General features: G+C 52.4%; 1 protein-coding gene across 18 annotated transcripts; it reads right to left on the reverse strand.

Annotated features, from left to right (window-relative positions):
* Positions 1-1,435: 1,435 nt before the first annotated feature.
* C20H19orf47 (chromosome 20 C19orf47 homolog) lies at positions 1,436-21,186 on the reverse strand. Of its 18 annotated transcripts, none has more exons than XM_049703081.1 (11): positions 21,090-21,184; positions 18,564-18,616; positions 17,510-17,707; positions 17,102-17,153; positions 13,699-13,786; positions 13,472-13,586; positions 11,964-12,045; positions 7,746-7,883; positions 6,068-6,220; positions 4,845-4,915; positions 1,436-2,735 (listed from the first exon to the last, which is right to left on the reverse strand). In XM_049703081.1, the coding sequence occupies exons 4-11, from the start codon at positions 17,118-17,120 to the stop codon at positions 2,241-2,243; spliced, it is 1,161 nt and encodes a 386-aa protein (XP_049559038.1). In that variant the 5' UTR covers positions 17,121-17,153; positions 17,510-17,707; positions 18,564-18,616; positions 21,090-21,184; the 3' UTR covers positions 1,436-2,240. The 18 variants fall into 18 exon arrangements, 15 of the variants coding, with proteins under 15 accessions (XP_049559038.1, XP_049559035.1, XP_049559037.1 ...); XM_049703078.1 differs by lacking the exons at positions 17,510-17,707; positions 21,090-21,184 and adding an exon at positions 18,833-21,064 and having other exon boundaries at positions 1,436-1,712; positions 2,387-2,735; positions 6,068-6,217; positions 18,564-18,619; XM_049703080.1 differs by lacking the exon at positions 21,090-21,184 and adding an exon at positions 18,831-21,064.
* Positions 21,187-21,275: the final 89 nt, after the last annotated feature.

The following is a 21,275-nucleotide window of genomic DNA, read 5'->3' on the forward strand; positions in this document are numbered from 1 at the left end:
TTGTACAACAATACGAATGTACTTAATGCCACTGAACAGTACGCTGAAAAACGGTGCAAACGGTAAATTCTGTGTTATGTATATTTTACCACAATGAAAACAAACAAAAAAATGGATGAGTTCTAATCTCAGCTTTACCTGCAGTGAGTTCTCCTCCAGACCCCTTGCCCACTCCTTGGTAATCTCCTTATCAGATCCTGTTCTCTACATGGGAAAAGGGCCCCGACTCCCTTCTGGGTCCCCTCCTCTCTCTATACCCTTTTCCAGCTGGTATCGCCAGGCCCTCGGCTTTGAACACGGCTGTACTCTGAGCACCCCCCAAGCTGTCGCCCCAGCAGCCTGCTCACCTCTCAGTCAACGCCTGACAGCTGAGCGCCCTCCCGCCCCAGCCGGCTCCACAGACAGCACCTTCCTCTAGATGCTCAAGTCCTCCATCTAGGTGTGATCCAGCCCCTCTCCTTGCCCCAGTTTCCAATCCACCCGTGTGGAGAGTCCTGCTGCCCCTTCCAAAGCGCACCCAAGGTCCACCCACTGCCTCCCCCACCCACCATCTCTCCCCACGCTGCCTCCCCGCCTCCGCCCCTGCCCTCCTGGCAACTTGTCCTCCTCACAGTGGCCCAAGCAATCTTCGTAAAAGGCAACTCAGACCATCACTTGCCTGCTTTAAACCCCCCCAGACTCCTCAGCACTCTTGGGAGGAGGTCCAGATTCCTCCGGCCCCTCACTCACCTGCCAGCCACGCTGGTGTTCTCCGTGTTCACTGTCCCGCCTCAGAGCTGCGGCCCTGGCTGTTTCCTCTGCCTGAACTGCACACAGGCCACCCTACAGGTCACCTCCTCTGAAAGGCCTTCTTGCCCCAAACATCTAAGAGGCTCTGGTCACTTGCAGTCACCCTTCCAATTCTTTGGGCACCCCCTGAACAGTACACTTAAAAATGGTTCAAATGGCAAATTGTGGTTTACTGATTACCGCCTGTCTCCCTGGCTAGAGAGGTCAGCCACGCGGGAAGAGACTTGTCTGCCTTGCTCATGGATGGATCCCCAGCTCCTAGAACAGGCCTGGCACAGAGCAGGTGCTGTGCAGTGCTGAGTAGGTAAACGGTCAAATCCACAGGCACCCACACAAATGAAGCCTGCAGTCTGGAAAGCCATCCACAGGCAGAGGGGCAGAAACAGGGGAAATCTGTGGAAGGGGAGGGCAGAGGGACAGAAGCCCTGTGCGTTGCCGAGGGGAGGAGGAGGCCCAACTAGATGATGACCATGACCGTGACTCCCTTCACCTCGGGGCCTGCAGCAAAAACACGGCCCACCTAGGTATGTGGGGAGCTTGACGCTCAGAGACGAGGCCCAACCCTTCGTGGGTGCCCCGCCCGCACTATGCTTCATACAGAAAAACAGTCCTGCGACTCGCCCTGAAGGAGGGGAGGAAAACAGTCTGAAAGTCACAAAAATATATTAAAATAGCTGTTTTCTTCTCTCGGTGCTGGCTTCCCTTCTTAGTGCCCCTTACCCACCACCCGCCACCGACTTTCAGGGAAAAAGATGCCCAGGCAGGTGCCCCAGCTGCAGCCTGGGGACTGGGGAGGTCCCTCCAGCCTAGGAGTGACGGCGGCTAACAGTCTCTACAGGCTCGACGCCACCGCCGCCGACGAGGGGGCCGCTGGGAGGCCGGAGGTGCAGGAGGGTCAGGCAGGACGCAGCGGACAGTCGGGCCTTGCCACAGGGACAGAAAACAGAAAAGAAATGAACAGATTGAAGAGACGGAGAGAGAGAAGTCAAAGCATCGGGGGCAGGGGGCAGAGGAGGGAGGGAAGTGAGGAAGCCAGGGGGGTGGGGGATACGGGAGCCCCTTCAGACGACACCCACCCTGGGGGACAGGGAGGCCCGGAGCCGGGGTTTGAGGCAGCAGATGTTGCTGAGAGGGAGGATGGGGAATGGAGGACAGGAAAAGGGCACTTGGCACTTGGAGAGGTAGAAAAGTGTGTCCTGCCAAGGCCACGGTCAGAGAGGAGAGAACAGAGGACGCGAGAGAAGGGAAAGTCCCAGAGCGGCAAGGCCGGGCCACAATGAGCGTCTCAGACTCAGAAACACCGGGCGAATCCCCAGGAAGCTCAGGCTGGTGGAATGCCTGAGGGAGACAAGCAGTGTCGCCCGGCAGCCGGCAGGGGGCGTGCGCGCGCCCTCGCTGAAGACTCTGATGGAGCCTGGAGGCTGGAGAGGGGCCTGCGCCCCGCCCTTGGGCTAGAAGGTCCTGCGGCCCAGTCTTTTGAACACGCTCACAGTGCCCGCGTGGTCCATCTGGGCACCAAGGCCCTCGCTGGAGCTGCTTCCCCGGGGCCCCACCAGAGTCCTCTTAATGGTGACCTTGACCTCAGCCGAGGACTTACTCTTGGTGCTCGTGACCTGGCTGTCCTGGGCCTCCGGCACGAGGGCAGCCTTGCCCAGTCTCTGGACGATGCTGACTTTGGATAGGGACTCCGGCTTCCTCTCGAGCCCAGGTCGTGAGGAAAATGCCAGGCGCCGCAGCGTTGGGGCAGCGGCCGTTGCCACAGAGCTTGTGGCCTTGGCTTTGACAGTTAGTGCGGGCTGGGGACTGGCTTTGGCTGGGGCCCGGCCTAGCTTCTTCAGGACCCCGGCATACTGCAGGACAGAGCTGCTGCTGTCGTTGTCACTGTCCCAAGCCAGATCCTCGTCGGTCTCTGGGGTGGCCCCCAGGCGGCTGAAGACTCCTGTGGGCTGTGGAGGTCAGAGACAGGACAAGTGAGTCACTTAGTCGCTCAACATGCATTCACAGAGAGCTGCCTCATCTGTGCCTACGTCACGGGGCTCACAGTCAGGAAAAACACCCATCGGTGAAGCACTAGACAGTGATCAGAGTCATGAGAGGGCAAGGCCAGGGAGCTGGAGGAGGCCAGGAGAGGAAGGCTCCCTGGAGAGGGACATCAGAGATGAGATCTGAAAGCCGAGTGGAAGTGAGTCGAATAAAGAGGGAGCGGGAGGGGAGGCGAAAGGGAAGACCATTTGCAAAGGTCTACAGGCGAACGTGAGAGAAAAGGCAAATTTGGTCATTCGCTCCACAGACATTCTCTGAGTCCCAGGTCAATACCTGGCCCTGTGTTGGGCAGTGCTGGGGACCCAGTGGTGACCAAGACAGGCCTGGTCCTGCTCTCAGGGGGCTCACAGTCCAGTGGGGAAAACAGACCCAGCATCGGATACAGCACAAGTAATTCTCTAATTACGAGAGGGAATTCCCTGGAGGTTCAGTGGTTAGGACTCCGCGCTCTCACTGCCAAGGCCCCAGGCTCAATCCCTGGGAATTAAGATCCCATGAGCCTTAATTAGTGTTCTTGGGAGGAGAGGGGAGCGCTGGAGAGCAGGGTACAGGGAGGCCTCATCTCCTCTCAGAGTTCAGGACAGCCTTCTCTGAGGCATCAACGTTTAAGAGAGTAAAGAGTGCCGTCTAAGTCCCCAAGACAGGAATAAGAATCATATTTACGGCACACTCACTACATGCGAAGCTCTTTCCATGGCTGCACCTTCAAGCCACGTGATCCTGAGTGCTATTATCACACTCATGATGAGATTTAGGCAGTGAGAAAAAGCCAGAGTGGGTGAGCCCTGGTGAGCAAGGAACAAAAGGCAGCTGGAGAGCTCCACCAGAGTTACTCAAAGGTGCCACTTGAAGATGCTCACCAGGGCTTCCCTGGTGGCGCAGTGGTTAGGAATCCGCCTGCCAACGCAGGGGACACGGGTTCGAGCCCTGGTCCGGGGACATCCCACGTGCCGTGGAGCAACTACGCCCGTGCGCCACAGCTACTGAGCCTGTGCTCTAGAGCCCGCGAGTCACAACTACTGAGCCCCCATGCCACAACTACTGAAGCCCACGCGCCTAGAGCCCATGCTCGGCAACAAGAAGCCACCGCAGTGAGACGCCCGCGCACCACGACGAAGAGTAGCCCCCGCTCGCCGCAACTAGAGAAAGCCCGTGCGTAGCAACAAAGACCCAACGCAGCCAAAAATAATAAAATAAAATTTAAAAAATTTAAAAATAAATAAATAAAGATGCTCACCACTGCACCAGACAGCCCCCGTGCTACGCAGCTATACCTCACTCAGTCCTCACGACCACGCTGTGAGGTACTATACGGAGGAGGAAACCGAGGTACAAAGGGCTTAAGTGACACAGTCAAGGCCATGCAGCCAGGCGGTGGCAGAGACGGATTTGTGCCAGGCGGTGGGCTCAGGCTGCGTCTCCCAAGCACATGCCGTGGTTAGGCCTGCGGGACCGCAGGTGGAGGAAGAAGAGCGGGCTGCGCCTGAGCACGTGGTGAAAAGCCTCTGAAGGGTTTCCCGAGGGCGAGGGGGGAGGGCCTGTCCTGGAGGCAGCACATGCTGCTGCTGTGGGCGAAGGGCTGGAGGGGTTCACAGGAGCTGTGCGGAGACCAGCTAGGAGGCCACTGCCCTACGCAGGCAGGGAGAGGTGGCAGACAGGTGGGGACAGATGGCCCCATCAGACTCAAGACTGCCTGGAGTGGGGACGGTGGGGCACCCGAGACAGGGCCCAGGGGACGTTTTGCTTTGGGGAAAGATGCTGAGGACAGTTTGGGGACATGGTGGTGGGAGGGGTCCGAGGGCGGCATCCATGAGTTGCCAGACCCCCGGGGCTGGAAATCGGGAGAGAGGTCGGGATAGAAGACAGACAGGGAAGCCACCAGTGCAGAGAAGGGCACTGGGCCTGGAAAGGTGGGTGAGACAGGGTGAGATGTATGTGGGAAATGCCAGGAACAACACCCAGGGAAGACAAGAATTTGAGAGTCCCCAGTGGCTCCCCCATTTCCAACTCACTTTATTCCCCATCGTCGTGTCTGCCTTGGTCTCGGCGCCAAGGCGGTCAAACACAGACGTCCTGTGGAGACCTGGGAGGGAAGTGAGGCCATGAGCCAGCGCCTGCTGGGTGGCCCCTGGGGGCCCAGGCCTGGCTGAGCACCGCCGTGCAGACAGGGAGGGGTCGACACAGCCAGCCCAGACCCCAGGCAGCTCTGGTCCAAGCAGGCACCGACTGGGCCCAGTTAGGTTTTACGTCTATGTTGTCGGCTAACACTGACCTTAACCCACACACTTCTGGCTAGTGCCAAATGTGGGAAGGATCAACTAAAATGGACACTTCCGGTCCTCACACCTTAGTACCAATTCATGAAGTGTATGTGCGGGAAGAGTTCTTAATCCCTTCTGGTTCCTTTCCCTATTTTGGGGGCCATGGGCCTCTCAGAGAACCTGATGAATGGTAATGCTCTCCCTAAGTTACAGCCTAAAAAGCCACTAACAGGAGAATGCTTACTAGACTACAGCACAGAAGTACTACGAAAATATTCAACGACCATTAAAAAGAATGAAGATGAAAAGATCTTCAGTAAAAAAGTTACAGAACAATACATACAGGACAATGCTATTTGTGCTTAAAAAGAAAAAAATGCCTGGATATGTGTAACTGTACAAACAGATGCATTTACATTCATAGATGCTGGTCTGGAAAGGTCAACAATACGTGTGGGATACAGGAGTGAGGGGAGAGAGTTTGTTCTTACTGTACATGCTTCTGCATCGCTGGATGTTTTTCCATGAGAACGTTTACAATATCCTAAATGGAACACTGTAAGGAAGACCATCTCTGTACCACCAGATTCAAATCCCAGCTGTGGACTGAATCTCAACCAGACACCTCTGGCTCGTAACGACGGTTCCTACTGTCTTGGGCACCTGCCCTCAGCCAGGCACAGTCACTCACTTAACAGGCAGGCTAGCACTGAATCCGTGCCACGGTCCCTCGGGGAAGAGGCGCCAGCTGAGGCACCGAGGAGCCCTGCTATGCTAACGGCAGGACAAGAAGACAGAGGCAGTGATGCGTCCTCCTCTACTATGGCCACCATCACTGTCCCCTCCGTCCAAGGCCCCCTGGACCCCATCAGAGCCTGCTTCTGGGCCACTGCCTGTAGGACGTGACCAACCCTGCAAGATGCAGCGAAAGGGAAACACAGTCTGTGCCGCCCACTCCCCACCGGGGCCAGTACCTTTCGCTGCCTGCTGCTGCTCCAGGATCTTACGGGTCCGGGCAGTGGTGCCTTTGGGCATGTTGATAATGTACTTCCCCTCCATCTCGGCCGTGACCCGGCGCCGCTTGGTGGGACCAGTCAAGCTCTCCTCCTCCTGGCGGGCCAGGGCTGCTGGGGGAGGAGGGGGTGGTGAGCGTCTTCTGGGATGGAATGTTCTCCTGGGGTGGGGGCTGGGCGCCCTGCAAAGGGCACACACGTGCCCTTTATCGCCACGCTTTCACCTGACTGGAATCCCTTATCCTCCCAGCCACCCCCAAGGCCACTGGCTGAACCACCGGGAAACTCAGGGGTCTGGGCACAGTGGGGTCGCAGAAGGCTGTGGCGGGCCTCCCAGGCTCTCTGTGGCTCTGGCCCTCTGTCCCCCAGCAGGCTCACCTCCCAGCCCAGCCAGAATCCCCTCAGATGGGGAAACTGCTGGGTGGTGGAAAAGCCATCTAGGTGGTGCTTTCACAGGTGTAATCACTTTTTAAAAATTAGTCAAGGTCTATACTTACAATCTGTGCACCCTGCATAAGTAAATTACACCTCAATTTAAAAGAAAGACTCTCCTCAAATGTGTTGAGTTGAAGAGAGCCAGTCCCTCCCAGGCTCCCCATCTTTTCAATACTTTAGAAATGAATTTTAACTTTCTTGCTCATGGCACATAAATCGAAAGATCAGAAGGAGGATGAGGCACTTGCAGACACACGTGGTCAAAAGGGGGCACATGTGATGGAGGTGTACGGGGTGTGATGGGGCTGGGGGCCAGGACAGCCAAGCCCCCACCCTGGGCCTCTGTTTCAACTTGGGCCAAGATCACTGCTGTGGGGATGGGTCCAACAAAGGCAGGAGAGTGTGATGGACAGGAGGGCCTGGAAGCCCAAAGGCCGGAGTCCCATTCCCAGCTTACCAGCTGAGACCTGGAAGAGGAACGGCAGCCAAGCATGGAAAAGTCTGTGGAAGAGGAAGGTGTGGGAGAAGGGAACATCAGGGCAAAGGCCCCACGACGGGAAGCAGCCTGGAGGGGACCCGAGGCAGCAAGCGAGATGTGAACCCACGTGTCGCAGGGCCCAGTAAGGCCATGGGGGAAGATGACCTTATTAGTGGAACAATGGGAAGCCCTGGAGAGTTCTAGACAAGGGTGTGAAAGGATCAGATTGAAGGTTTTAAAGGATCCCTCTGGCCGCTAAGAGGAAAGGTAGCTTCTTTACCTTTGACCCCAGGCATCAAGCACAGGGCCGGGCACCACTGCGGGGCTCAGTGACCATCTGTTAAAAAAGACTGAACCACCCATAGTCAACAATACTGTACTGTACACTTAAAATTTTGTGAAGAGGGTAGAGCTCACGTTAAGTGTTCTTACCACAATAAAATAAGAAGTACAAAAAGACTGAAACAGCCACCGCATGAGAACTGCAGTGCACCCACGCTTAAGGACACCATCTCGAGCGCTTCCAACCATCCTCTGGGGCAGGTGTCACCAGCCCCCTTCTACAGTGAGGCCCACAGAGGTGCAGTGATCTGACCAAGTCTGAACACTCTGGACACCTTGTAGCCTCCAAAGCACCCTGCAACGTTGGGAGCACGTCCCCCAAATACCGTCTGCCAACCCACATTCGCCCCCAGCTCCTCCCACCACCTGCCTGAGTCCCCTCACCGGCAGCCTTGGCACTCTTTGCTGCCATCTTGTTGGACACAGTGACAGAGATCTTGGAGGTGCTGGTGTCCGGCCGCCTGGGGGGAGTGCCAGGTGGGGAGTCTCGGTTCAGGCTGTTGGTGATCATCCGGGAGGCGGCTGCCAGGAGGAAAGAGGAGAGTCCAGTGGGGCGGGGCCCTGGGAAGGGGTCAGGATGGGGAAGGCAACCTTGGGACCGCAGCATGGGGATAGGGCAGCCAGAGGCACCCTGTGGCTGCACTGTCAAGGCAGGCATGCTTGGGGTGGGCCTGTCTTCCCAGTAACTAGCCCGCCCCTCCCTGCCCTGGGGGCCTTTCCTGAGGCCCCAGACCAGATGGCTTCCTAGCACACTTCACCTATCAGTTACCCAGCCCTGCACTGAGCATTTCCCTCCCCTCTCCCTCCACCACGCTGGCCTCCAGGATCTTCCTCGCTCAGCAAGTACACGCCCACTCAGGGCACTTTGCTGTTCATAGGTCTGGCGTGCAGCTCCCCCAGTAGCAATGGGCTTGCTCTGTCTCTGCGTTCAGGTCTCCTCTCAGACGGCATCTCCTCAGAGAATACTTCCCTGCCCTTATTACTGCTTGACATGAAAATTACATTTGTTTGTTTACTGGTAGACTCTCCCACAAGACTGTACTTATAATAACACAGAGGAGACACTGTCTGTTTATCGCTGTATCCCCAGTGCCAACCACAGTTTCTGGTACTTCACAGGTCTTCAGTAAACATCTACTGAAAAGATGAACATGGTCACCGAACCTCCCAACACCCCTACTAGACAGGCTTCACTGTAAACCAATTTTATAGATGAGGAAACTGAGACTTGGGGAGTGGGGTCACTCAGCCAGGGCCCTGGGCAATGTGGGTCTGGCTCCAGTTGGGCTGGGGCAAGAAAAGAGGTGACCTCCCTCAGGGTTGGAAAGCAGTCTCTGGCCCCCCTGAATTCTGTGGAGCAGGAGAAGGGATGTCCCAGGGTGCAAGGTGGGCTACAGTGAGCAGACTGGAGGGCCAACTCCAGCGGGGGGAGGAGACGGACTGTGTCTCCAGGTGCAGCTGCTGCTAGCTTCAGAGTACGGGTTTGCTGAGCTCTTGGGGAAGCCCTGCAGGGAGGGGAGAGGGGGAACCTTCACGCTACTATCGCTTGCTCAGCAGGCCCAGCACCAACCCCCGCCCCACAATGGCTTTCAGACTTTGATATTTTGTCCTACCTACCCCCAAAAAAGCCTTCTCTCTTTCTGCCATGTGCTGTCTCTCAAAGCCTCCTGAAGTCCCCCATAATGACCCTCAACACCTGATTATAATTCCATATTGCTTGGTTACTTTTTAAACTATAACTACAGCAGACAGAAAAAGACATCAAACCTACACAGATCGTTTAACATCAATTCCCATATACCCACCACCCAGGTCAGGAACGGGAGCACTGCTGGCACCCAGAAGTCCGGGGATTGGCCCTTCCCAACGAGACCTTCTCCCTCCCCACCACCCAGGAAGAAATGGTCGGTTTTCAGGCCTGCTCACTGCTATTGATGATTTGGCATACACCCTCCCATGATCTTCCCAAGACACTTCTTCAGCCCGATAGGGGTGGCTTGCTTTCTTTTTTTTTTTTGGCCTCGCCCGGGCCCCGGCAGTGAAATCGCCGAGTCCTAACCATTGGACCGCCAGGGAATTCCCAGGAGTGGCTTTCTGATGAGTGGCTGTGTGGAATCTGCGCCCAGAGCCTCCACTCACAGCACTCTGACAGGCCAAATGCAACACGATCGGGATTTTCTGCTACAAAACATAAGCAGTTGAGACGGCCTGCCTCTTGCAATGGCCACAGAGGGCAAGGTCTTGCTTAAAAGGGATATGGTGTTTTCTCACGCCAGGTAAGCATCACCTGGGTGGAGGGGAAACAGCTCTGTCTGTGAGCCACTGAAGCTGAGTTGCAGTCAGACGCCAGAGTACAACGAACTGTTCTTTGTTCCTCCCAGTGCGGACACACGTGTTCAATATTACAAAGTGTACACAAGTGACCGGAATGTTTTGGGGTACTCTTCTCCACCCTTTTCCATCTGTGCCTGTTTCCCCTACTCTTTTAACTGCCTATTTTCTCCATCAGTATTTTTGTTTTAATTTTTTAAACTTATTTTAAACTATTTAAGAGACTCAAAATGGCAAAAAAGTACATACTACCTGCTTACATTTATATAGGTTTGAAAGACTGGCAAAACTAACCAAAGCTGTTAGAAATCAGGGCAGTGGATACCCTGGAGAGGTGGTGAGTGACGTCAGTCATCTTTTCTGTTTCTGGATTTGGACGCCGCAGGCTACATGCGTGCTCCATTTGTGAAGTCATTCAGCTGCCCCTTTGTCATCGGAACCCTTTTCTGTATGTCAGTTGAGGGGGACCACTGCAGAAACGAACCCAATTTGTTCAACTTCCCTTCGTCCATGCCTTTGGGTAGGCCCTGACCACACTGATGCTGGGCTTAGCCATGTGACTGGCTTTGGCCAATGGGACAGAAGCAAATGTTATACAAGCAGAGACTTAAGAGGTGCTTTGCACATTGGGTCCTGCCTTCTCATGCTGCTTTTGGGAACCCTACAATCACCACGGTGTAGATAAGCCTGGGCTAGCCTGCTGGATAACGAGAGACGTGTGGCCAAGTCACCTCTTTTGGCCCAGATGACACCAAGCCAACCATCAGATGTGTGAGGGAGGCCATCCTAGATCAAGAGATCTAGGAGCTGCCAAATGACCACTGAGATCACCTGAGCTGTCCCGGAGCAGAAGTGACCAGCCAAGTCACAGAACCACGAGAAATAAAAGTCTGTGTTTTCAGCAACATGGATGGACCTAGAGATTATCATACTAAGTGAAGTAAATCAGACAGACTTAAAAAAATGATACGAATGAACTTATTTACCAAACAGAAATAGACTCACAGACAGAGAAAACAAACTTATAGTTACCAAAGGGGAAAGGGCAGGGGGGGGGCTGGATAATTTAGGAGTTTGGGATTCAAATATACACACTACTATATATGGAGTAGATAACCAACAAGGACCTACTGTGTAACACAGGGAACTATATTCACTGTTTTATAATAACCTATAATGGAAAAGAATCTGGAAAAAGAACATATATATAGGGAATTCCCTGCCGGTCCAGTGGTTAGGACTCTGAGCTTTCGTTCCACTGCAGGGGGCACGGGTTCGATCCCTGGTCAGGGAACTAAGATATATATGTGTGTGAGTGTGTGTGTGTGTGTATAACTGAATCACTTTGCTGTATACCTGAAACTAACACAACACTGTAAATCAACTATATTTCAATAAAATTTTTTTTTAAAAAGTCTGTGTTTAAGCCAGTTTTGTGGTGGCTTGTTAAGCAGCAAAAGCTAATCAATACATATGTTAAATCTTTTAAGTGTCACACTGCTGAAAAAAACAAAAGTATAAATACAGTTGATTCCTACCATTCAGATTCCATTTTGCAAATTCGCCTGTTCACAAATTTATTCGTAGCCTCAAAACGAATACTCGTGCTGCTCTGTGGTCATTCACAGACATGCACAGAGGCAAAAAACTTGAGTCGCCCAACACACGTTCCCAACTGAGGTCAAACAAGGCGACGCTCTGCCTTCCTGTTGCAGCTCTCACTTAGTAAACAAGTCTATTTAGTGCCACAGTCTATTTACGGTCTCCTTATTGCTATCTTCACATCTTTGTGCTTTTTGTTAGTGATTCTGCTGTTTAAAATGGCCCCCAAGCATGGTGATAAGGTGCTGTCTAGTGTCCCAAGTTCAAGAAGGCTGGGATGTGCCTTATGGAAAAAATACGTGCGTTCAATAAGCTTCGTTCAGGCAGTTTTAGTGCTGCGGGCTGTGAGTTCAATGTTTATGAATCAACACCATATATTAAATAAGGTGTCTTGGAACAGAAACACACATAAATAAAGTTGTGCATTGGTCAGATGATGAAAACGTGGTGACCCCGTACTCCCCTGGGAGAAGCGATTCAGTATTCACTGACTCGGTGTTCGCAGTGGCTGTGTAGAATGGAACGACCACAAACGAAAATCCACTGTATATACAGCCACTCACTACCTAAGAGACGAGAGCCTCGGATGCCTTTGCTTCCACCTCTGCGAACTCCAGGTGTGTCCCCTTCACTGCCGAAGGAAAGGAGGCCTGAACACATGGGACTCACCGCTAGAGGCGCCTCGGCGAATCTCGCCTGGAAGGGGGCTGGGGCTGCAGGGCACCGACTCAGTGGCAGCTTTGCACATGTCCTGTAAAGAAAACAGGTGCCCGGTTACCATGGGGACAGGGGCATAAGCTGGTGGAAGAGGGAACCCAGATATCTGAGCAAAACTCGGGGAATCAGAGCCTGAGCTGTTAGTGGTTTCAAAACATTTCCCTCCTAATCATAATGAAGCATCAGACACACCCAAACTGAGGGACACGCTGCTACAGAACACCTGACCAGCACTCTCCAAAACTGTGAAGGTCATCAAAAACCTGGGAAGACTAGGAAACTGTCCCAAATCAAAAGAGACTAAGGAGACGTGAGAAGTAATGCCATGTGGTATCCTGGAACAGAAAAATGACATTAGTGGAAAACCTAATGAAATCCAAATAGTCTATAATTTAGTTAACAATAGCATACTACTAATGTCCATTTCTTAGTTTTGACAAATGGACCATGGCTATGGAAGATGTTAACATTAAGGGAAGCTGGGTGCAGGAAGTACAGAAACTTTCTGTACTACTGTTGGAACTTTTCTATAAATCTAAGATTGGTCTCAAATTTAAAAGTTTAAAGAAATCGTTTTGCTCAGTGACCTCCGTGATAACTCAGCTAACGTCCCTGGCTTGAGAAAGCCCTCGCTGCGGGGTCTTGCCCTGGATGGTGGACAGACGAAGGCCTGTCCCTTGGATGGAGGGAGCTACTAAAATTGACGAGAATAACCCCAGCTGCCATCACTCGGTAAAGTGGAGTGCTGGAGAGCGCAGCTCTGAAGCAAGCTTCCTTCTCAGTCAAGTGGAGGGAGGAGTAAGTGAGCTCATATTCGTAGAGGACGAAGACAGGGCCTGACAGGCCACGGCAAGTGCTTGGTAAGTGCTAACTATCATAACTAAACGAGCTCTTCACTCCAGGCCTGGCACTTGGTGCCACATACACTCTCTGGTAAATGGCCACAGCGACCCCATGCAGCAGGGCTGTGTGAAAAGCCTGTTTCAGAGACTCGGGGAGGTGAAATCACTAGTCCAAGGTCACTGTAAGCAGAAGGGCCAAGAAGGGAACCACCATGCTGTTGGCCAAGCCACCAACTGGGTCCCACATAGAGAGCTCCTGTTCTGGGGACAGAGAAAGAGTCCTGGTACGGATAAGTATCATGAGGAAGATGAAAACTAGTAATAATAATACTTAAAGCGAGCCCCTACCGCGGCCTGCTGTTTACACTGTCCTAGGGCTTTATATAACTCAGTACTCACAACCCTCCTGCGAAACTGGTTTGCCTACGTACATCCTACAGGTGGAGAAAGTAAGGTTCAGAGAGGTTGGGCAACACGCCCGATGTCACACAGCAAACAGTGGAACCAGCCTTGGAATCCAGTCTGCCTACCTTTACTTCCAAGCCTCCAGTCGGCTCTGCCACTGCCCCCCTACCCCACCCTAAATCCAGGGACAGAGGGGTCGAGTGGAGCACCCACCTGGCGGTGCACCACCTTGGCATGCTTGAGGATGGCAATGATGTCGCCCACCACAGTCACGCCCAGCTCATTCATGATCTCCTTGTTGAGATCCAGCAGCATGCTCTTCTGGATCCTGCAGGGGAGGGTCGGCAGGGAGGCCACAGTGGGCCAGGGTGGGTGGGCCAGCCAGCCCCCTGACTCCCCTCCTTTCCCCAGGTTCAGCCCCGTCACCTCGGCAGCCTTACCTGTTATCCACAAACATCACTGCGTAATTGACAGCAGGTCCCGGAGGAATGCCGGCTTCCTTAAAGAACTGGATCCACTCGGAAGTGGCTGGGGGTGGGGGCATGGACAGGGCTCATTATTCACGTTACTCTCCTTAGAGAAGAGCAGCAGCAAACCACAACAGCAGCAGCTCCCGCAAATTAAATGCTCGTCAAACGCCAGGCCCTGGGCCTGAGAGCTCTGCATATACGACGGAACTAAGCCGGCCTGACAGCCCTGTGGGTTAGGCAGCATTGACGCCCCCATTTTGCCAGTGAGGAAACTGAGGCAGGGAGAGGTCGGGGGACCCTCCCCAGGCCACCCTGCTAACAAGAAGCAGACTTCCCGAGGCCCTGTGCTTCCATACCGCCCTTCTCCTTGCAGCTCTGCCCTGCTCTGGAGCGTGACCCGCAGCAATCACCCCCCATGCTTGGCCAATGACTGGTTTGGGGGAGCCAGGACTCTGGGTTCTCCATCCAGGTCCCCATCAGCAGGTGCGGGCCCCGAGGGTGACAGGGTTCATAGGTGGATGGAAAGAAGGGTTGCAGAGCTGACCCCTGGGTGTCAGAAGAACTCCCCTCTACACACACACACAGAAGCAGCCCGGCCTCAGAGTGAGCATGTTTGGAGCATGGGTTCAAATCCCGGTTCTGCCATCTCCTGGCTGAGGGACTTCGGGCAAGGTAACGCTTGGGGCTTCGGTGTCCTCTAGGGTCATACATTCAACAAGTATGTACTGAGCACCTGGCACACACCAGGCCCTCCTCTAGGCACTGGGGATACCGCAGGGCACAAGACAGAGTCCCTTTCCTCATGGAGCTGACATTCTAGTGATAACAGCACTGATGTCCTTGGTCATTGTGCAGACTAAAGAGAAAGTCCACAAAAAGGGCTCTAAGTGGCACATGGCCCAGAGGATGTCCTCAACCCATTGCAGCCATGATGATGATGATGATGATGAAGGGGATAATGGTGATGATGATGCCACCGCTACACATGGAGCCAAGACCAGGCAGACCCCATCCATGTAGCTTTATTGCTTCCAAAGTTCTTTCTTGGCCTCTTGGGTGTGACCTTCAAACTGACCCTGACCTGTCAGGCCAGGTGTTAGAGACCATCATTGGTTCCAAGGAGAACTTTTCTTTCACATTTTAATATCTCTGAAACTAGGATTTACCTCACAATTCATGGTGTGCCACAATTTAATTGGCAACATTTTTTTCTTTATCTTTCTCAGGGTACATAACAGTACATCCAACAATCCATGCTATTTTAGATAAGAAGAAATTTGGTGTTACTATGCCCATTTTGCTGGTAAGACAACTGAGGCTGAGCAGGGAAAGAGACACACTCTGGATGAGACACTGCATGGGTGGGGGGTAGGGGGCTCAGGCGCATCCCCTCCCGAAGAGGCCCCTGCCCACCCAGCCACAGGCCAGTCCCCCTGGGCCTGAGGCAAGTGAGGAGCTCATGCCCTCAGGACATCCTCCAGCAGCCCAGAGGAAAAGTGGACCTTTTTCTACTTTTCACAGGCACTATCCACCTGTCCAGGCATGGGGCCCTGGGTTCCCTTAGCCAAAAGCAGGCACCTTTGGTCTAAGTGTCAAAAACTACCACACAATAGTTCCATTTACGTGAAATGTCCAGAAGAGGTAAATCTGTAGAGATCTATAGGGACAGAAAGTAGATTAGTGGTTGCCAGGGACTGGGTGGGAGAGCAGGGGGGAGGGGGGAGTGAATGCTAATGGGTATTCGGGTTTTGCGGGGAGTGATGAAAATATTTTGAAATTGATTGTGGTGACAGTTGCATAACTCTGCGAACACAGAATATAAAGACCATTGACTCGTACGCTTCAGTGAATTGTATGAAATGTGAACTGCCTCTCAATTAAGCTGTTATTAAGGGGAGGAAAAACACCACATAGGTTGGGGGTAGCTAGCTGCCTGAAGCAACGTCAAGGAACGGCAAAAGTCCTCCTGTCTGGTCGTCACCATCATTTCGTGTCCTACTAAGGAGGAAAATATGCTGCCAATTAAATGATCACAAGCACCAGCTGTAAGATGAACCCCCACTTCAGAAATATTAATATGGGCCACGATGTGTGTCTTGGACTCAGAGGAGTGGCTTCCTGTACACACCAGGAGACATGCACTAGAAGATTCACGGCAGCTTGTCTGCAACCCAGAAACAATGCAATATCCACTGACAATAGCATCGACAGACAAATGGTGGCTGCTCACACAGTAAATACTATGGAGCAGTGCAAAGCAAAGAACTGCAGCTACACACAGCACCAGAGATGACTCAGACACTGCGCTGAGCAACAGAAGCCAGACACGAAAGACCTCACGGCACGACTGCATTCACGTAAGTTCAAAACCAAGTCTATAGGAATGGTTTCATTCGTGGTACAACTATAAGAAAGGTAAGGAGAGATTATCACAAAGAGAAGATAGTGGTTTATTCCGTCTGGAGGAGGGAGGGGGTGTATGATTGGGTTGGAGCCCTCAGGGGGGCAGGCAATATTCTAGTTCTTGACCTGGACGGTGGTTAGAGGGGGGGTGCTTTTTTAAAACCTTTTTATTGAACTATCATGTTCACCCACAAAAGTACACACAAGTCGATACATTTTCATAAACCAACATACCCATGTAACCAGTCCCCAGATCAAGAAATGAAACATTTCCAACATTCCAGAAGCATCTCCTGCCTCACATTCCCCAGGCAGTCACTTCTCCCTGCCTCGCAAGGGCAGTCAACACTTTCCAGCGGCACAGATTGATTTTGCCTGCTTCTGTGCTTTACATAAATAGAATCATAAAGGATGCACTCAGACGTTTGCTTTTTAATTGCTCTTATGACCACACAAATATGTTTTACGTACTCTTCTATACGTACAAATCTCCAAAAATTTAAAAGCTACCAGCTAGTAATCTCTGTGCTTTGGCAACCCCCAAGTACAGAGTTCGAAGAGAATGTGGTGATAAAGCTCATGAGAGTAATAACAGCTATAACATTTGCTGAGAACCATGCCCAAGATTTCACATGCAGTAACCTCCTAATCCTTACAACATCCCAGGATGTTACTATCTCCATTTTACAGGTGAGAAAATCGAGGCTCTGAGAGGTCATATGAGAAATCTGCTGGACTTCAGGACTTTATGGCCTGAAGTTCTTTATGGCCAAAATACGTTGTCAGCAGGCCCAGATACAGAGCGGAGGTGGATAGGCCCTGGGCAGGCCCTGGCCCTCCCTCCGCGTTCCCCGGAGCACAGCTGTTCCTGCCAGTGACCAGCCCTCCCTCCCCCAGCCTGCCCCCCCCTGACCAAGGTCATACCTCAGAAAGGGCAGAGGGGAGAGGGGGCCCCAGAGAAAAGACTCACCCATAGTTACAGAGACCATTGTCTCCCTCGCCTTCACTCTGCTCCCTGAAGCCTGCATGAGAGAACAAGGGGAGAGCACCCATGAGTCGCCGCCGGCTAAGTGTCCGTCCCTCTCTCGCTGCCTGTCTGCCTGCCAGGGGAGAGTTCCTGGGCTGGGGGCTCACAGCCCAGGAATAGCCTGGAGCAGCTGGCAGGAAGTCAGCCTGGGGCAGAGCTGTCACCACAACTATCACTCCTGCCTCGGATAAGGCCCAGGGGCAGCAAAAGTCCACATCTCCATTCCCACACACCTCACAAGTTTCTGGCTGGAATAAGAGAGGGACAGAAAAAAAGACACCCCCTGCCCAAGACCTTAACCATAAATACCCATTCATTCACCCACTCAAAAACTCTTTCCTGAGAACCTACTGTGTGTGAGGCACTGTTCTAGGAGCCAGGAATACTGAGGTTAACAAAAACCAGAGCTTGAGGACTTCCCTGGCAGTCCAGTGGTTAAGACTCCGCGCTTCCACTGCAGGGGGCACAGGTTCGATCCCTGGTCAGGGAACTAAGATCCCACATGCCGCAAGGTGCAGCAAAAAACAAACAAACTCCAGAGCTTGGCATCTAGGTGGGGACACGGGAAACAGGGAGACAGAGAGTAAACAAGCAAACCAGTTGACAATATCACGTGTCAGAAAGGCTTTAGCCTTATGGAGAAAACACAGAGGGCCCGGGAAGGGAGGGCTTGCAATTCTAAATGCGTGGTCAGAGAAGAGCTCTCTAAAGTGACATGTAGAGGCCTGAAGGAGGTGGAGGGGTGAGCCATGCAGTTTTACAGAGGAAGCGTGTTCCAGGAGAAGGTACAGCAAGTCCAGTGCCCTGAGCCAGGAGCCCATCTGGCATGTCCGTGGGGCAGCAGGAACAGGGGAGGGAGCAAGGAGGCAAGTGAGAGCGGCCAGGGCAGAGAGGTGGGGCACCAGTCAGGAGGGGGTCCCAGAGCAGAAATGGAAAACCAGTTTTCGCTTGGGTAAGATCAGCAGGTGCCAGAAAGGTGTTAAAGACACATTAGCCCCAACGGAGACTTCCTCCTGCATGTGAACAGCAGTGTTGAAAGAGAACTAACAGAAATCATTTCCTCACCTGATGCTTCGCTACCACCTGACTCCAGGACCACCTGTCCCATGCTGCCCTGGCCCAAACTTCCCACCTGGCCCGCCTCTTCTCAGTCCCTGCCCTCTCCCCTCACGCTGCTCCCCTCCACCCACTCCAGCCCCCAGTTCTGATCCTTTTCACCCACCCCACCTCCGCCTCCTCTACAGGTGCAGAAGGCCCACTGTCCAGCACCTTTCTGTTTACCATCACATACAATCTGCCCGTTCCCGTCCCCCCCCCAACAATTCTGACGGTATCACAGAGATAGTACAAGAGTAAGGACTCTGGAACCAGACTTGCAGGATTCAAATCTGGCTCTACCACTTACTAGCTGTGTGACCTTGGCAAGGGACTTCACCAGTCGGGCCTCAGTGTCCCCATCTGTAAACCGGGATGGTACAAACATTACTTGCCTTAGAAGACTGCTGTGGGGCTAGATGAGTTTCTATGTACAAAGCGCTCAAGAGTGCCTGGTGTATACTAAGTACCTACTCTAGAAGTGCTGGTTCTTCTTATTCCCCCAGCCTCCCACCCCAGCTTTCCCTCTAACACCCAAGTGCTTTGCCTGCCACCCACTTTTCACACAGAACGTCACCTGTGCCTGGAATGCTTGCTCCTCCTGTCCTCCTGGCAAGCTCTCCATCACTCTGATTGGCTGCCTGCTTTGTGAAGCCTTCCCAAAGTCCCCAGATGTGAGGCTCTCTCCTCTACTCCCAAGTAGGATGATGAACATGACCACGCACATCACTTCACCCTGTACTCGGCTCCTAAGATCCCTTTTCCCTTTGGGATTTTACCACTGGACAAAGACAATACAACCAACACCTCTCAAAGAGCAAAAGGCATGGAGAGGCTTCAGTGAGTTAGACAGAACAACAGCATTTCACACACCAGGCACTATCTATGCACCAGGACCAATGCCAGGCATCACACTGATGCCTCACAACCTCCTCATGAGTGAGGACTATAATGAGCCCCATTTTAATCAATGAAAAAACCAACTCATTGTGGTGCAGTCATTTGCCAAATGCCACATCTAGCAAGCACTTTACTAGGACTCAAAAACAAGTTCTCCCTGATTCCAGTGCCCATGCAGTAGCTCCTGCTGAATGTTTACATGCCAGGCACTGAATATGTTCACATCTCAGTGACTCCTCACAACCACCCACGGTAAAAAGTAGAAGTGATCTCCAAGTTACAGATTAGAGTGGCAGGTCCGAGGTCACACAGCAAGTAACTACAGGGCCAGGGTTTGAACCCAAGTCAGTCAGTGGCTATGATTAACACTGGTCAAGGGATTACTATGAGCCAGGCACTGTGGCCTGTCTGTCTTTGCAAAGTTTCAGTTAACACTGACTAGGAGGCTCTAAGTACTGGTATCCTCCCACTATAACTGCAGAATTCCCTGCTAGACTCAAGTGTCCTCTCTCCACCACCAAAAGCCCATCTCCAGCACTGACTTTCTGAACAGTGAAGGTTATATAACATTAACAGTAACAGAAAAATGACAGCTCCCGCAATTCAAGTAATCACCATGCACCAGACTCCTCATCCTTAAGCCCTTAGAAGGCTTGGCTCCAAATCTCGATTTTAGCACTTCCTAACCCTGACTCTGGGGCAAGTGGCTTAACCTTTCTGGATCTCACTCCCTTCAACCATAAAATAACAATGATAGGAGTTATTGTACATCAACTATAAAAAAGAAGGATAAGCATATCTATTCTTAAAGTGCTTAGCAGGGTTAAAGGAGTTTATAAACGCCAAGCCCTTAGAACAATGTTCAGTAGGTTTTGTACATGTGCATTAAATAAATCTTAAGTGAGTCAAGAAAAGGGTAGGACAGTCACTAAGCTGATGTCAGTCATATGCAAAGTGTGAGCTGAGAACAGAGTATAACTCAACAGGGTCCATGGGATCTGACAACATAGCACCACAATAGTACAAGTTATCCCCTTTTCAATTCTTTCAGTTTCTGTCTACAATTTAATAGACCGTTCTGCTTCCATTGGAGTTCAGGTTAAGTTTTCCTTCTTCTCACGGCCAAAATGCTAGTTTTCCATTAACAAAGCAATACAAATTTTCTTTCTCAAATGAACTGACTGGAGGAAAATGCATCAGTTTTAAAGAAAACGGAAAACGTAATACTAAGGGATTTGGCCTAATTTATCAAATAGTAAGTGGAGGGATGTCGATTTGCCCAGCTCCAGATTCCAAGTTTTTCCTATCGCCGTCTCTGAGCTTCCTTCCTCCTCTCTTCCTTGCAAGTCCCATCTACACCAATGACTCTCAGAATCATTTTTATTATAGTCCCAATCTACTGAGCTCCTGCTCTATACTGTCAGGTCCTATGCTAAGGAGTTTACACGCACATTTCATCAGCATCCTCACAATGACTCTATGATATTGGGGCTAATAGCCTTCGTTGTATAGACGAGGAAAACGAGGTTCAGACAGGTGAAGGCACAGTTCCACTACCACAAAGTGTAGCTAGGACTTGAACTGAGATCTGCTGGCTCCCAATTCCACGCTCCCACACCCAGCTCTTCCACACCAAGTACAAACATCATCAACAATACAAACAATAACAGTATTAGCAACCAAGTGAGCAGTGTGCCAGACGCTGAGCTAGGGGCTCCGACATGCACGAGCTGACTTCTCACTCCAACCCATAACGAGGATGCCATAGCCAGATTCTGATCCCCATCCTACAGAGGAGGCAACTGAGGTTCAGAGAAAGAAGTAGCTTGTCAAGAGCCGAGTCGCACAGCGGCGCCAGGACTGAGTCCGGAACCCCGGGCGCCATTCATTCCCACCTCATCCAACCCAGTCCCACCACCCACTGCCCGCGCCTCACCTGGCCCTCTGGGCCCGCGCCCACTCGCGCCGCCCGCCCTCCCACCCGGCGGCGCCAATTGTCAGACCCTCCTCCTTCGGCCCGGCTGCCCGCCCCGGAAGCACCGTCCTCAACGCCGGAAGCCGGACTTACCGGCCCGCGGCCGCTCTAGCCCTCCGGGTAGCCACCAGCGAGAGCACAGCGGCA

The sequence above is a fragment of the Orcinus orca genome, chromosome 20 (genome assembly GCF_937001465.1).
Source record: "Orcinus orca chromosome 20, mOrcOrc1.1, whole genome shotgun sequence".
NCBI classification, from domain to species: domain Eukaryota; kingdom Metazoa; phylum Chordata; class Mammalia; order Artiodactyla; family Delphinidae; genus Orcinus; species Orcinus orca.